The sequence below is a fragment of the Aptenodytes patagonicus genome, chromosome 10 (genome assembly GCF_965638725.1).
Source record: "Aptenodytes patagonicus chromosome 10, bAptPat1.pri.cur, whole genome shotgun sequence".
Taxonomy (NCBI): Eukaryota; Metazoa; Chordata; class Aves; order Sphenisciformes; family Spheniscidae; genus Aptenodytes; species Aptenodytes patagonicus.
This window is the reverse complement of record NC_134958.1, coordinates 3032109-3044678: the sequence shown is the minus strand read 5'-3', so window position 1 is coordinate 3044678 and position 12570 is coordinate 3032109. Positions and strand designations below refer to the sequence as shown.

The window sequence follows — 12570 nt, the reverse complement described above, 5'->3', positions numbered from 1 at the left end:
GCAGTGAAACCATTGCTACACATTGCAGTCCGATTGTGAAAAATATTTTGAAGAATGTCCCAATTTGGGGTTTCTTTTATTGCTGTTCAGCTCTTTCACTCTAAATAGTGTGCACCGTTAGAATGAGAATGTGTATTTATCATAGACCTGTGTGAAAAAGCTACTTGGAACATTTCATGACTTCGGATACAAGCCATCCACAAATTGACGCTTATAAGAATTTAAGTTGTATCAAATGAATATCTAATTATAAATGGTTATTTATACAAGCAGAACTTTACAGAGGTCACAACTGCGTCCTGCATTATAGTGTAGAAAAGGACTAATTTTAGGAATGGCCTGTCTCGGTGAGGCAGGCTGGGTTCTACGCTACGTCTAAAAGACCATGAATAATAGATAGGAGGACCCATCCAAACATACTATCAAGGAGAAAGGCCTCAACTGAGTGACACTTTTTTCCCCAGATCTTTACAAGGGGGGGGGGGGAAAACCTGTGCTTAAAGTCTGAGCAAGTTTGCCTTGGTCCTGGGAATGTGCTGTTTGCTCTGTAGATAGTCACTTGGTCAACATTCCTGCATTCTTGATTGCCGATTAGTGCTGCTTTCCATTGGGCATTTCCTCCTGACTTTGAAAAACAATAGTGAGATAAACTGAAATTATCTGCCTTTTACCTAGATTGAGAGTAGGAGCGGAGGCTGCTTTGTTGTACACCGAAAGAACCAGAGCTTCTTGCAGGGATAATAATCTGTAAAATTCTCCCCACTGAAGTTTTGGTGTTAGAATGAGCGTTTTTATTAGAAGAAAATTGTGGCTTTAAAAGAGAGATTCCCCACCCCTTAGAACAGCTGCCTCTCTCACAGTGATTAAGGTTTGTAATTTAAAAGGCTGCTGTGAGGGTGTTTGTTTATAATTAAGCTCTATTTTTGATCATGTGGTTTGCCGTACAGCGTGGGGGGCTGTGGAATTTTGCCATTGCTTTTTACTCTGTTCCAGAACAACCTTAGTGCTTTATTTTGCTTGAAACTGAATTTCCTCTGATGAAATTCCAGCAATGGCGTGACTGTGGGCTGGTGCTGTTGTTATTTGTGGAGAATGTGAGCTAAAAATTGCTATGTTTCTTTGTTGTTGCACTGGCACAGCTACGTTTTCGGTTTTTCCTAGGAGAGTCAAGGCCAGCGTGAGGTGTTAGCTCAGCAGCACTGGCCACGCAGTCCCGATGGGCTACACACCTGCCAAGGGGCCGTGCCGACCAGGCACCAGGATGAAGGGACGTTTAAACAGTGGTCTGATGTATGCTGAACCGCCCTGTTACAAACCCTTGATTTCCCTCACCTGTAACTTGCGGGCTGAGTCACTCATTTGGCAAACAGCCGCAGCACTTTAAGGGTTTATTTGCCCTTCTGACAAAAGTTACAATCCGGCAGCAGGGGAGAGAGAGCAGGACCTCGGGAGTGATCCTCAGTCGCTTCACTGAAGTCCGATGGCAGTCAGACGACCTGAGGCAGCAGCTTGAGGGGGACCACTGAACTTCAGGTTGAGGAGGCTGAGGGTTATTCAAATGCTGTTCTCCCAGCTTTGCTGATAAGTCAGGGACCTCTGCCAGAGGGGAGGTGGCAAACAGGTATGGGGAGTTAAATGAGTCAGTAACAGCTAAAACTCTGTAGCTGTTTGCTCCGTATCTACAACTTCAGTGCTACTTCGTGTTACCTGTTGCCACGTCTGTTACTTGTAAACTACTAATCGGTTGCTGAAACTGCTTTTGCCTTAAAGAAGATCTTGAGGTACCACGTGGAATCGTAGAAAAGGGGGAAAAGACAAGGAATGTCCAGGTTTTCTGAGAATAAAGGGCAGCCTGTCATATTTTGCCTAGCTAGGAAGGCTTTTGCTAGGACTTTTCAAAGACGTAATGAAAACTGCAGAGGTTTAAGACTGGCAAAATTTACTATGCAAGTGGCTGGAGCTTTGTACTTTGTGGTTATGATGATTAAGTGGAGAACTCCTTTGGGTGTGAAGTATGATAGCGGCGTGCTTTTTGCAGAACGTGGCTTGAGCAGTTGCAGCTGTTTATCTTCAGAATGTGATGCCTTTTTGGTTAGGTAGCTTTTCTACTTGCACTATTGGGTTGCTGATTTAAAAATAAAATTAACGAACAAACAAACCCCCCCCCCAAACTAATGTCTGTTGGGGACTGAAAATCTAGTGAAAGGCACGTTGGAAGAATGCTGTTCTGGAGCCCTAGGTGGGGACACCTATTACCGTTCCTAAGCGCTGTGCCCTAGGGGTATGTGGTCAAGATGGGCAACTTGCCAGTGGTGGTAAAAAGATTGAAGGAAAATGTATTCTCTGAACTATGATGAAATGCCTTCTGCGATACCTGTTGGAGCTCCAGTAACATTAGGAGGGAAAGGTAAGATGCACTGATGAGAGGAGCGGTAGTGGATCATTTTAACAGGCCCTTAGGCACAAGCTTAGCTGTGCAGGATGCCTGGATTTTTGAAGAAGACTCGAAATATTCTTTGTTCTTGCTTCACCGCAACAGTATTTTCACACTTTAATATCCCTGGTCACTTAATCTATGCTTGCTTTTGTCGTGGCTGATCAAATCAACCCTAGATTATATAAACCTGCAGAGTTGGTAGTGTGATACAAGCTCAAAATGTGCTAGACAGCTTTAGAGCCATCTTTTTTCTAGAGATGTCAAACTTGTAATTAGAATTCAGTTATTAACATGATGATTAAAATTCAGCAGTTGTTTTATGCATAATGTATGTAAAAGAGGAAGTGTCTGTTACAGAGTGGGAAAAGAGGTAGGTGGACTAACAAAATTTTGCAATCGAAGTTGCGATTTAAAAGAGTCCGTAATTAGCATGCTTTCCAAATTGGTCGTACACACACTTCAGAAATCGTGGTGAGGAACAAGAAATAGAAGCTCCTAGGAAACTGCTGTGTTGAAGTTACTTGTGAATTTGTGGAAATAACACTTTCAGGTAGTTAAGCACTGTTGCATCTAGAGTTTGTGTTGCTCGTTATAAATCCCATAACATTGTTGTGTGGATACATCTTCTAATTAATCACTGTAGTCTAAGCGAGGAGTTTTACAGTGATGTGTGTGTTAGTACTTAGTTTTTGATGGCTGTTCATTTAGAAACATACCCCTTGGGATTTACTGTTGCAATGCCCACAGCGATGTGTTTGCGAGAGAGAAGTGCGAATAGTGTTGAAAGTGCCATTGCTGGTTCATACTGAGCTCCTTCTCTTTTTGGATCTGCCTAGGTCCCCCACATCAGTTTGGGTCGACGTTGCCTGTAGATTAAGAATTACAGTACGTGGGAGTATTTAGGAAACAATCCCCAGTCGGGTACGTAACTGAAGGGCTTAACACAGGTGTGTAATTCCCCCAGGTCCTTCCATAGATCGTGATAAGAAACACACTCACGGAAGGCCTAAGCGGAGCCTCCCTAAAAGCTCTTTTTCTTTCCATTGACTGCCTGGGTACCGCATGCAGATTATACCTGTTTGGTGTCTGAAGTGAGGTGGAAAGGGTGGTGGCCATTGCAATTCTACAAAGGTGGAAGGGGCCTGACAGCGTGTAACAAGCTCCCGTATCGCTGCTAACATCACTGTGAAGGATGAGAATAATCTCCCTGTTTTGCAGGTGCAGAATGTGAGGTTTGGTTTGCTCAGAGCTGTGCAGGAAGCCTGGTGTATCTAGGAAACTCATATATCTGTGTCGTGCAGTTAAACTGCAAAATGATCCTTCAACCTGGTTGTAAATGTATAAGAAGGAGTGAAGGAAGAACATTATGAGAAAATATCAGTATTTCATCTCCTGCCTTTAATAGATGGAGAAAATAAAACATGGATTATTGAGCTACATTACCATGTTCTGCTGAATTGCTGCCGTTGAACTTGGAGAAATATGAATATCAAATATTCGTCATTTTTGGAGATGGAGTGCTAGATCCTCTGCAAGTTAAATGCTAATAATTCAAGTAAAGATGGAATCTGAGGCCTGCTTTAAAATAAACATTTAGTGAAATTCAGCGTCCCCTGGCTTTCCTGGGGCTTAAATTTTAGTTGATCTCTGCAAAGGAGTTGCAGAACTGCAGTAATTAAATTAGCTGCGCTCCTTAATGGTCTTTAATTTAAATAATGCTTACACATAGGATATAGCTTTCCCCATTAAAAAGAGAAGTTGCTTTTATTGACAGCTGAAATGATAAAGTACTATAATGTTGCAGAATAGAAAATAGAAAAATTACACAACTTTATGGATTTCCTTTATTTCAAGTTAGGGTATAATGAATATTATTTAGAAAGTCTAAAAGTAAGAGAAATATTTTATATAAATAAAAAAACAAGGCATTCAACTCAGCTAATGGAGTTTATTTTGTTTTCTAATCACATAAATCACTGTACATATTATCCCAAAGTATAATATCAGATTGTATTAACCCGTAACATTCATAGCAAAAATTGTCAGAATATTTAATATTTCACTAATTTCTTTGTGAAATTCACTTACCACATTTAATTATTGCAATCATACATTCCATTCCATGTCAGAGCTTGAAAATTCATTATCAAGTCTTGTCATATAGAGTCCATATTTTTATATATGTAACTTTTTTTTGTTTGTCAGTTAATTTAGAAGCACTTGAGTTAATATAAATTAGCAGAACAATTTAGGTAAAAGCATCTGCTGTAGGCATAGGTCTTAATTTGGCAATATTATAATTAAACAGCATCACAGGTATTCTACTTGCCTTGTATCAGTTTATGGCTTTGACCTGATGGATACCATACAGGTTTTTTTCTCTCTCCCAAGTTGGTGCATTTGACTGTAATCCTCCTGTGTCTCTGTTAGCAACTATGACAGTGCAATTTGAAAGAAGTATTTATTTATAGCTTTAATGCTTTTTGTATTGTAGCAGTTAATTTTGGCTTTCTAGGATAAATATCAAAAGCATTTTCAATACCTTATAAAATTAGTGGAATTTCTTCTTTGTGTGTTCAAAATATTTGCTGTCTCATGTGAGAGAGAGATGTGTGTGTATATGTATGTAGATTTTCCTTCTTTTACCTGTACTGGAGTGTAACACCAGCAGGGACCATTTACATTTTTTTTTTGTCTAATTCTTCACTGTGTTGCTTTGGATTTTTGAAAATTTTTCTGTCAATTAGTTAAATTTTAGATCTGTATTAGATAAGTGTGTCTCTAATAAATCACTGCCATTAAAAGTGTAGGTGTTGAAATCAAGCAAGGGATATTCTAGGCACTGACGTTTTTCTAAGAATAGAAAGTCAGTACATTTTTGTGGTTGCCCCTGACCATTAAGATTGGAGGAAGGTTCTTGGAGAGAATTTCTAGCCAAGCCATATACAGGTAATCGGACACTACTCCTTTTCTTGCCACTGGGAGGCTCCTGTTTAGACAGAGAGAAAAATAAAATTAACATGATGAAGTCAGGGGTAGCCCTGATGACATGTATCTCACTAAATATTAAGTAGAAGACATCAACTGTCCCTATACAACTCTGAACATTCATAATTAGACTACAGGACTGTTTTAATCTTACAAAGCACAAAGCTACCATTAGGCCTTAATCTTGCAAGCTCTTGCTCACCTGGTTAGCGCCATTAACATGGCTAGTTGTACTGGACATGGACTGCTTGTGATTGTAGCCTTAAACTGGTAAAGAAGCATTTTTGGGGTCATAAAGCCCCCATATAATATGATTTTTAAAAAGGATAAAAATACAGTATGTGCACAGTTTTGCAGTCCATCAGCTTATTTTCTGATCTGTGACTACTGTGAGATGGGAGTTTTAAAGTATGGGTCACTTTATGGTAAACATTACCTGATCACCCCTTTTTTGGAGACTGAATTAATAGAGCTAAAGAGGTTTATCTACTCTAACTAAAAATTGATTCTGAAAATGGCTTTTTTTTTTTTTTTGTAATTTTATCGGTGGCCTCTTTTTCTTTATGGAATTGCATCATCCTTATTCAGTTTCACATAGTTCCAAGTAGATTTTGGCTAACAACTCCATTTATTGTGTGCAAACCAAAAGTATCCTTTCTCTAACTTTAAGTTGTTAATTGTTGGGGGGAAAAGAAAGGAAAATGTGTATTTTCTGCAGGTGAGTAAGCAGGTGTAACACTCAACATGTAGATTTGGATGTGAAGATTACATTTTTGACACATTTTCATGAGCAGAGCTTTGTTTTAAGCTATGAAGAACTACTAGGAAAGATTCCTATTCAGTGTAGTCCCAGAGAACCATCAGTCTGGATGCAAGTCCTTCAAAAGGTACTTACTTCACAGAGGGCAAAAATAATCCTTTAACACAAGTGTTTCTTTTGCTCTAGTCCAGAATCCCTTTACACATCAGATTATTCTCTAAGTTAGAACCAAAATCTTGCAACTCACAGGACAATGAGGTTAGCTGCCCTCGAATGCTCTTGTAAGAGTTCATTCAGACGGACTTGGCGGTAACTCTGATTGAAACAAAACGGGGGGAAAAGAAAAAAAAGATCAGTTAGGTCAGTGATCCTCAGTTCTGGTGCCTTATGGACTTCTACACTACCCATTGTCCACAAGATTTACTGCTGTTGCTTTGGCAGCATTGAAAGCCAGGTCTGCTCTGTGGTCCAGCATGATAGAGATGGCAAAATAGGAGGCTAAGCCATGCTTCTTGATTAGTACAGTTACCTGGGGGGTCAGAGTTGTTCACTGTGTAAGATTTCCTGGGGATGGAGATTATTTTTGTACTGACACAGTACCAGAGCTGGCTCAGACATAGTTTTTAAGTATTTCTTTGGCTATGGAGTATAGCTGTTCGGGAACTGTGCAGAGACTCTTTTGTGCTATTGTTTGATGGCGGTTAATATAGTAATTCATCTGTTTTGTAAGTCTCCAGCTGCCATGCTGGTAGGGCTGAACGTCAGTGTGTAAATGAACACCTTGCCAGAAGTTCACCTCTTAAACAAAAGTTAGCTGCTTTATGTGTTGTGTATTTGTGTGGACTTTTACAGATTGCATAAATGGCTGTTACCTTGAGATTCAGCCAAGATTACTTCACGATCAGGCTCAGGCCCTCAAAGTTTTTATAACTTAACACAAGTCATAGGGAACAAGAGACCAGGGCAGGTTTGTGTACAGGGAGATTGCAGCATGGGAGATGGATGTATCTTAACTGGTCCTATAAATTATTCTCTCTTTCCCTGGAGAAGGTAAAAAGCTGGTTTTTCTGCATTCAGACCTTAAATTTTCCTTCTCTACAGACATTTTGCTGTTCTTTTACACATGTTATATAAGTAAGAATCCTCATGATTTAGCCAGTTGTTATCTCATGAGAATCATCCTATAACATCACCCTTTATCTGTGCTGCCAGGTTTTTCTCTCTTGAATTTTAAATGTGTTCTAATGTCTTCCATAAAGTTCCCAGAACTACCTTACTTCTGAAGATAAGGGGCATGTCTTTCCAGGTGTGTAAGCTGAATTTTTGTTGCTGTTCTTATTTTATAGAGAGATTTGGCATTTTCATAGTGCTGACTGCTTTCAACCTATGGGGTTTTTCCTGGTTCTTTAGTTAGTGACCTAGACAAGACCAAGCTTAATCACGCATTTTTTTTCCTATTGTATCCTCACTGGTTCTGCACACAAGTGTGTATATCTGGGATTATCTTGCCGTTGTCTTTTATACTGAGATGTTCTAAGGGCTCTGACTCCCAAGTTTTGATGATTTATGCTGAGAGCACTTCAGAATTTTTCTGCCCACAGCTGACTACCATAACTTTATGCTGGTTATCAAATCTACGAAAAGGGTAATACAGTGAGCAGTCAGTCTGCTTCCCAGCTGCTGCAATCGGTAGTATAGTGTGTTATCTTAAATCACCATTGATTTCAGCTTATGTTAATATGTCAGGCTGTGACCTCCAGCGGCTCTGAGCTCAGACTCACAATCCTTGCTCCGCTGAGGAAGATACCAGCACCATAAAGTGGAGATAACTAAACTCTCAGTGCACTCAGGTTAATCCCCAGGAACCATAAATAAAATTGCTAGATTAATTCTCTGAGAGTTACAGAAGAACTTGTCTCTCAAGGGTGGAAGAGTCTGCAGTATCCTTTCGGCACTGGCCTGATGAAGCCTGGCGGTTCGTTGCTAAGAAGGTATGTTCCAACAAGATTAAAGAGCAGCCCAGGCTCTAATTCACCCAGTGGATCAGCCAACGTCAGCCTTGGAGTGCCTCTGAACTGTGGGAGAGCTCCTGTGTTGTAGGCAGGTTTAGTCTTCACACTGCCATTGAGGTAAGAATCCGTGTTAAATCTTGCCTTTGGAAAAATTCCTAGAGCCGGGTGTAGGGTCTGGATTCAGTTCTAAACTTCCCAAAGCGGTGAATGTTTGGAACTGCACTCTTTAAGAGGTTCAAGCTCTAAAACAGTGGAGCCATTTAATAAACCTCTCAGCAGATCTCACTAGCCTGGGCTCAGCGCAGTACTGTGTGGCTTCTGATTCAGAGGTGGTTTTCATCTGGCTGGCTCTGATGTGGGCAGAGCTTCTCCTCAGCCTGGAAAATACTGTGTAAACATGCCAAGGTCTTACAGAATGCTGAATAATGCAATCACAACACACCTCTGCAGTGTTTACAATATAAATCCAATCTGTAAATATCAAATACAGGTTTGTGCATGTCATGTTTCTAATTCCATATCTGGTATTTCACATTTTCTTACTAATTGCTTCAAACATCTGGAGTGTAAGAAAAGGTACAGATGTAAAAAGGTAGGCAAGGCTTTACCTTCTCCTTGAATGCTTCCAGCTCTGCATCTGTAATTTTCCATGGAGTCTCTCGCTTTAATTTCTCAGCAGTTGTTATATCTTTGCAGCTTTCGTGGAGGCGATATGGCTCAATCATCTCTTCAAAGAATTTCCAGCTGAAACAGGAATTACAAAGGAGGCCTTGCTGCAGGGTATGAACTCTAACTTATTCCACAGACACTGCGTATGGCAGGCCCCGCTGCCTACAATTGTAGCTGAAAAACACGCAAAATCTTTAACTGTTCTTTGCGACATTGTGCCCCAAGTTGTATCTGTGCCACTTCAATATGTTGGGGTTATTTGAGGATAATTAAACACCGCATTTGGCCTATTACGGTTGCAGAGAATTTTCTATATTTTCCTGGTTGTAGCAGAAATACTGAAATGAGTTCTACAGTAACTCCAAACAGCAGTATGTTGGTTACTAATGTTAACAATGACTATGGGTGTCCTCAGAAATACTGAGCTGTTATTATTGTTTTAGCATTAACTGGAGCAATCACCTGACTGATAGTTTTACTGTTACAGTTTTAATGAAATGGAGAAACAGGTGATATAAATCTCCTGTAGCAAGGGGCTGAAGGAAATGCTGTAGGTTTTTTGCTATATGGGGGCTCAGATTCGTGTTCATTTCCCAACTTTTCCACAGATTTTCTCTCTAAATTTCAATTTGTTTCTTGAAGCTTTTGACTGTCATCATCTGGAGAAGCTTATCATCCTTCTGTACTTCCCTGCTTGCCCCTTTGTTGAAAGTCTCTATCATCTCACAGAGACCTCAGGGAGTTTCTTTAATATAAATGTAAGTGTGTTTCTAGGAACATTTTACGCTGAGAGGCCTCAGTGTGAAGCGAATGGGAGGCTGGGCCCAGGTTGGACTTTGCTATATGGCCGGGAAGTCAAGAGATGGGTTAAAGGCTGTGACGTGCAGCATTTAATGGTGCTGTTGCTAAGTTGGCAGAGAGTTTGTCAACATCCTTAGTGTCTGTTTCAGTATGTAGAATAGTGATAATCCTCTTATTATTAGTGAAATAAATGGGATGCCAGCTGGGAGAGAGATACAGTGGTCTAGCAAGTGTCTGGCACTATATTCACTTGTTCTGTTCAGATAGTGCTGATGCAGCAAATGTGTTTGATTTTTATGTTAACGCCAGATATGAATTCTTTTTGATAGCTTTTATTTACGTAAAATCACTGCATAGTACTGGAAAAAAGAGAAGTATTCTGCACAGTTCTTTATATAATTAAAAAATATTAACTGAGAGATCAAGAGGGCACTAATAAGTGGCTTCAGGTATCTAGTAATAAAATCTTTATATTCCTTAATTGCATTTCCTAAGTCAAAATCTCCAAGGCACTGTAGGAACACTGGTGAATCTAATACTGTTTTTGCAAAGTTACGTGTGTGTGTAGAAACGGGACGCAGGAGGATTAAGAGACTAACCTGAGATTGCACTTGAGCTCAGAGGAAAGGCTTTGGGTGGAGAAGAGGAGCCCTTTGACTATGAAATAGCTATGGACCTATCAGGAGGGGAGGAAGGGATGGGATGGAAGAGAGCACAGCAAGGTGAGAACATTTTCAGAGGATCTTTAAGACCAAGAGCAATATTGTGAATTGAGTTAGGATTCAGTTATTCCCTGACCAACCTGCTATAAGCTTTTGTTTACATAAAGCAGAAGAAATAGGTGATTTCTATAGAGATACGTTTTTAGAAAGCAAGGACTTGAAGAATTTTTTTTTTTTGGTTAATACAGTTGGAGGTGGAGCTTCCTGAGCACTATTTTACCAACTTCCTAACTCCTGCCTAAAAGCGTTAATTTTTAAAAACATCGAATCTTCATTATATTTGAGTGATAGGGGAGTATTATAATATTGTCCTCATGGGAGAGGAGAAGTATGCTTATGTTTGGCCAGAAAAATGTTAAGTTTGTGAATTCATGGTAAAACCCAGAAGGCTGAGTTGGCAGAGATGGTGAGTTTACAAGAGAACTGTGACTGACTGAATAATATGATGAAGTGAAGCCTATTGCAATGTAAATAGATATGAAAAGCCATCATAAAATGCCTGTTAAATTTAGTGGCTCATAAGTATGGTGTCTCATTAGTCTTTATTAAAATTAAGTCTTATGATTACAACATAAAGAAAAGGGCTGCCTATAGCTTTGACCCTTTGAGTTGTGATTGTTAAAAGGTTCTTTTCTTTTTCCTGCTCTAGGTACTTGGAAAATGATTGCAATAAAGTGACAGTGTTATTCTTTGTGGTGTGTTTTGGTTTTTTTAATGTTCGACATAAAAGAAACAAGCTCTTGATAAAGGCCTGCTGCTAAATAATGGATTTTGGTAGTGTTTCTTACCTCTCTTTGTTGGGCTTTATATTGATATCACAAATGATATTAATATCAGCGAATTTTATTCTGAATTTGCTTAGAAGTGAAGCCATCCTGAAAACAAAAGAGAGAACATTTTATCACTATATTTCTGAGTGCCTTGCATCAAAGAGCACTCATAAATGAGTTAAGATATCAAACGCAGTTGTCTCATTATCTTTAACTATATGACAAATTACTTTAAATGCTTTAGTGTTTCAGTTTCCAATTACAGAACTGGATTGATGTGATTGCTGTAGTATAATTCATTTAACTGATGATCGATGAAAATCACAAAAAATAGAAATGAATAGCAGACAGAGGGAAGGGTGTTTACATTTTGGGAAAAAATGGTACTTTTAAATATTTGCAAAGGCTTGAATTATAAAGGAAAAATATTCAAAATACAGTATAGGAATTCAATATACAAAATAGGACAGAATTCTCCAATACTTAGAAAAGGCTTCTGTTATTCTATTATTACCAGAATTCTGTGCGTGGAGTATGTACAACACTGGTAGTGTATGTGTTGGTGAAAATTTGGTCCAGAAGTTTGATAGGCAATACTTAAAGAATCTTTCCCATTTATGAATTTATATTGATCTACTCACATGTTTCTTTACATATTTTCATAAAAGAAAATACTTTGCTTTTCTGCCCCAGTGGGCAGGAGGAATAGTTTATAGCTTTGTGTGTGTTTGTGCTGAGGTTAGAGAGGTTTAGTTAGGTCAGTTTTGCCTTTGGTTGAAGCATGGTTGGGAACTTGTATCTTATTTTGTTTTCCTCTTTTTTTTCTTCCCTCTTCTTTTTTGGTATATAAGCTTTGGAATTTGTAAAGGTCAGAAAGTTCCTAGGAGCAAACCATGATAGAAATACGTATTTGCTTATGACCTGAGAATTTACTTGTTCTTTTTTTATATAATAAGAACACACTGCTTGTATAAATCTTGATGTCCCTTGGGGCAATCCTTGTTTTGAACACCAAAAAGAGCAAAGTCTCAACTTCTGTGGAAAGGTTTTAATATTTGGGGAACTACATGTTAGCAAAAGTCCAGATAAATTTAATTTCTGACTTGGAAATACAACGGATGAAATTGTACTTGGATGTTGTTGTATTCGATCTACCTAGGGAATGGAAGAGCCACCTGGCCTCTGGATTTGTCTCTTTGAAGGCTTCTGTGTGTGGTGGGTATTATGCTGTTGAGGAAAGCTAGTGTTTAGGTAGAAATACATACACATACTGTTTTCCTGGAGACAAACTAGGTCATCGTCAACTGTACTGACCATGCTGTTCACTCTGGCTTTTGTAGGACAAGCAGTGTATACAGGTGCCAGAACTGCCTCTGTGAAGATCTGTCATATTTTGACAAATCCCACTTGA

The 12570-nt window shown here is 39.1% G+C and overlaps 1 protein-coding gene across 3 annotated transcripts in view; it reads right to left on the bottom strand.

The window, feature by feature from the left end:
• Window positions 1-4365: 4365 nt before the first annotated feature.
• Window positions 4366-12570, bottom strand: part of SLC12A1 (solute carrier family 12 member 1) — a 53657-nt gene continuing 45452 nt past the window's right edge. For all 3 annotated transcript variants that reach the window (XM_076347801.1, XM_076347799.1, XM_076347800.1), the window contains exons 24-27: window positions 11178-11264; window positions 8806-8941; window positions 6433-6500; window positions 4366-5426 (exon numbers count right to left, since the gene is read on the bottom strand). In XM_076347801.1, coding sequence (XP_076203916.1) covers window positions 5291-5426; window positions 6433-6500; window positions 8806-8941; window positions 11178-11264 — 427 coding nt within the window. In that variant the 3' untranslated portion in view covers window positions 4366-5290. The remainder of the gene's footprint in view (window positions 5427-6432; window positions 6501-8805; window positions 8942-11177; window positions 11265-12570) is intronic.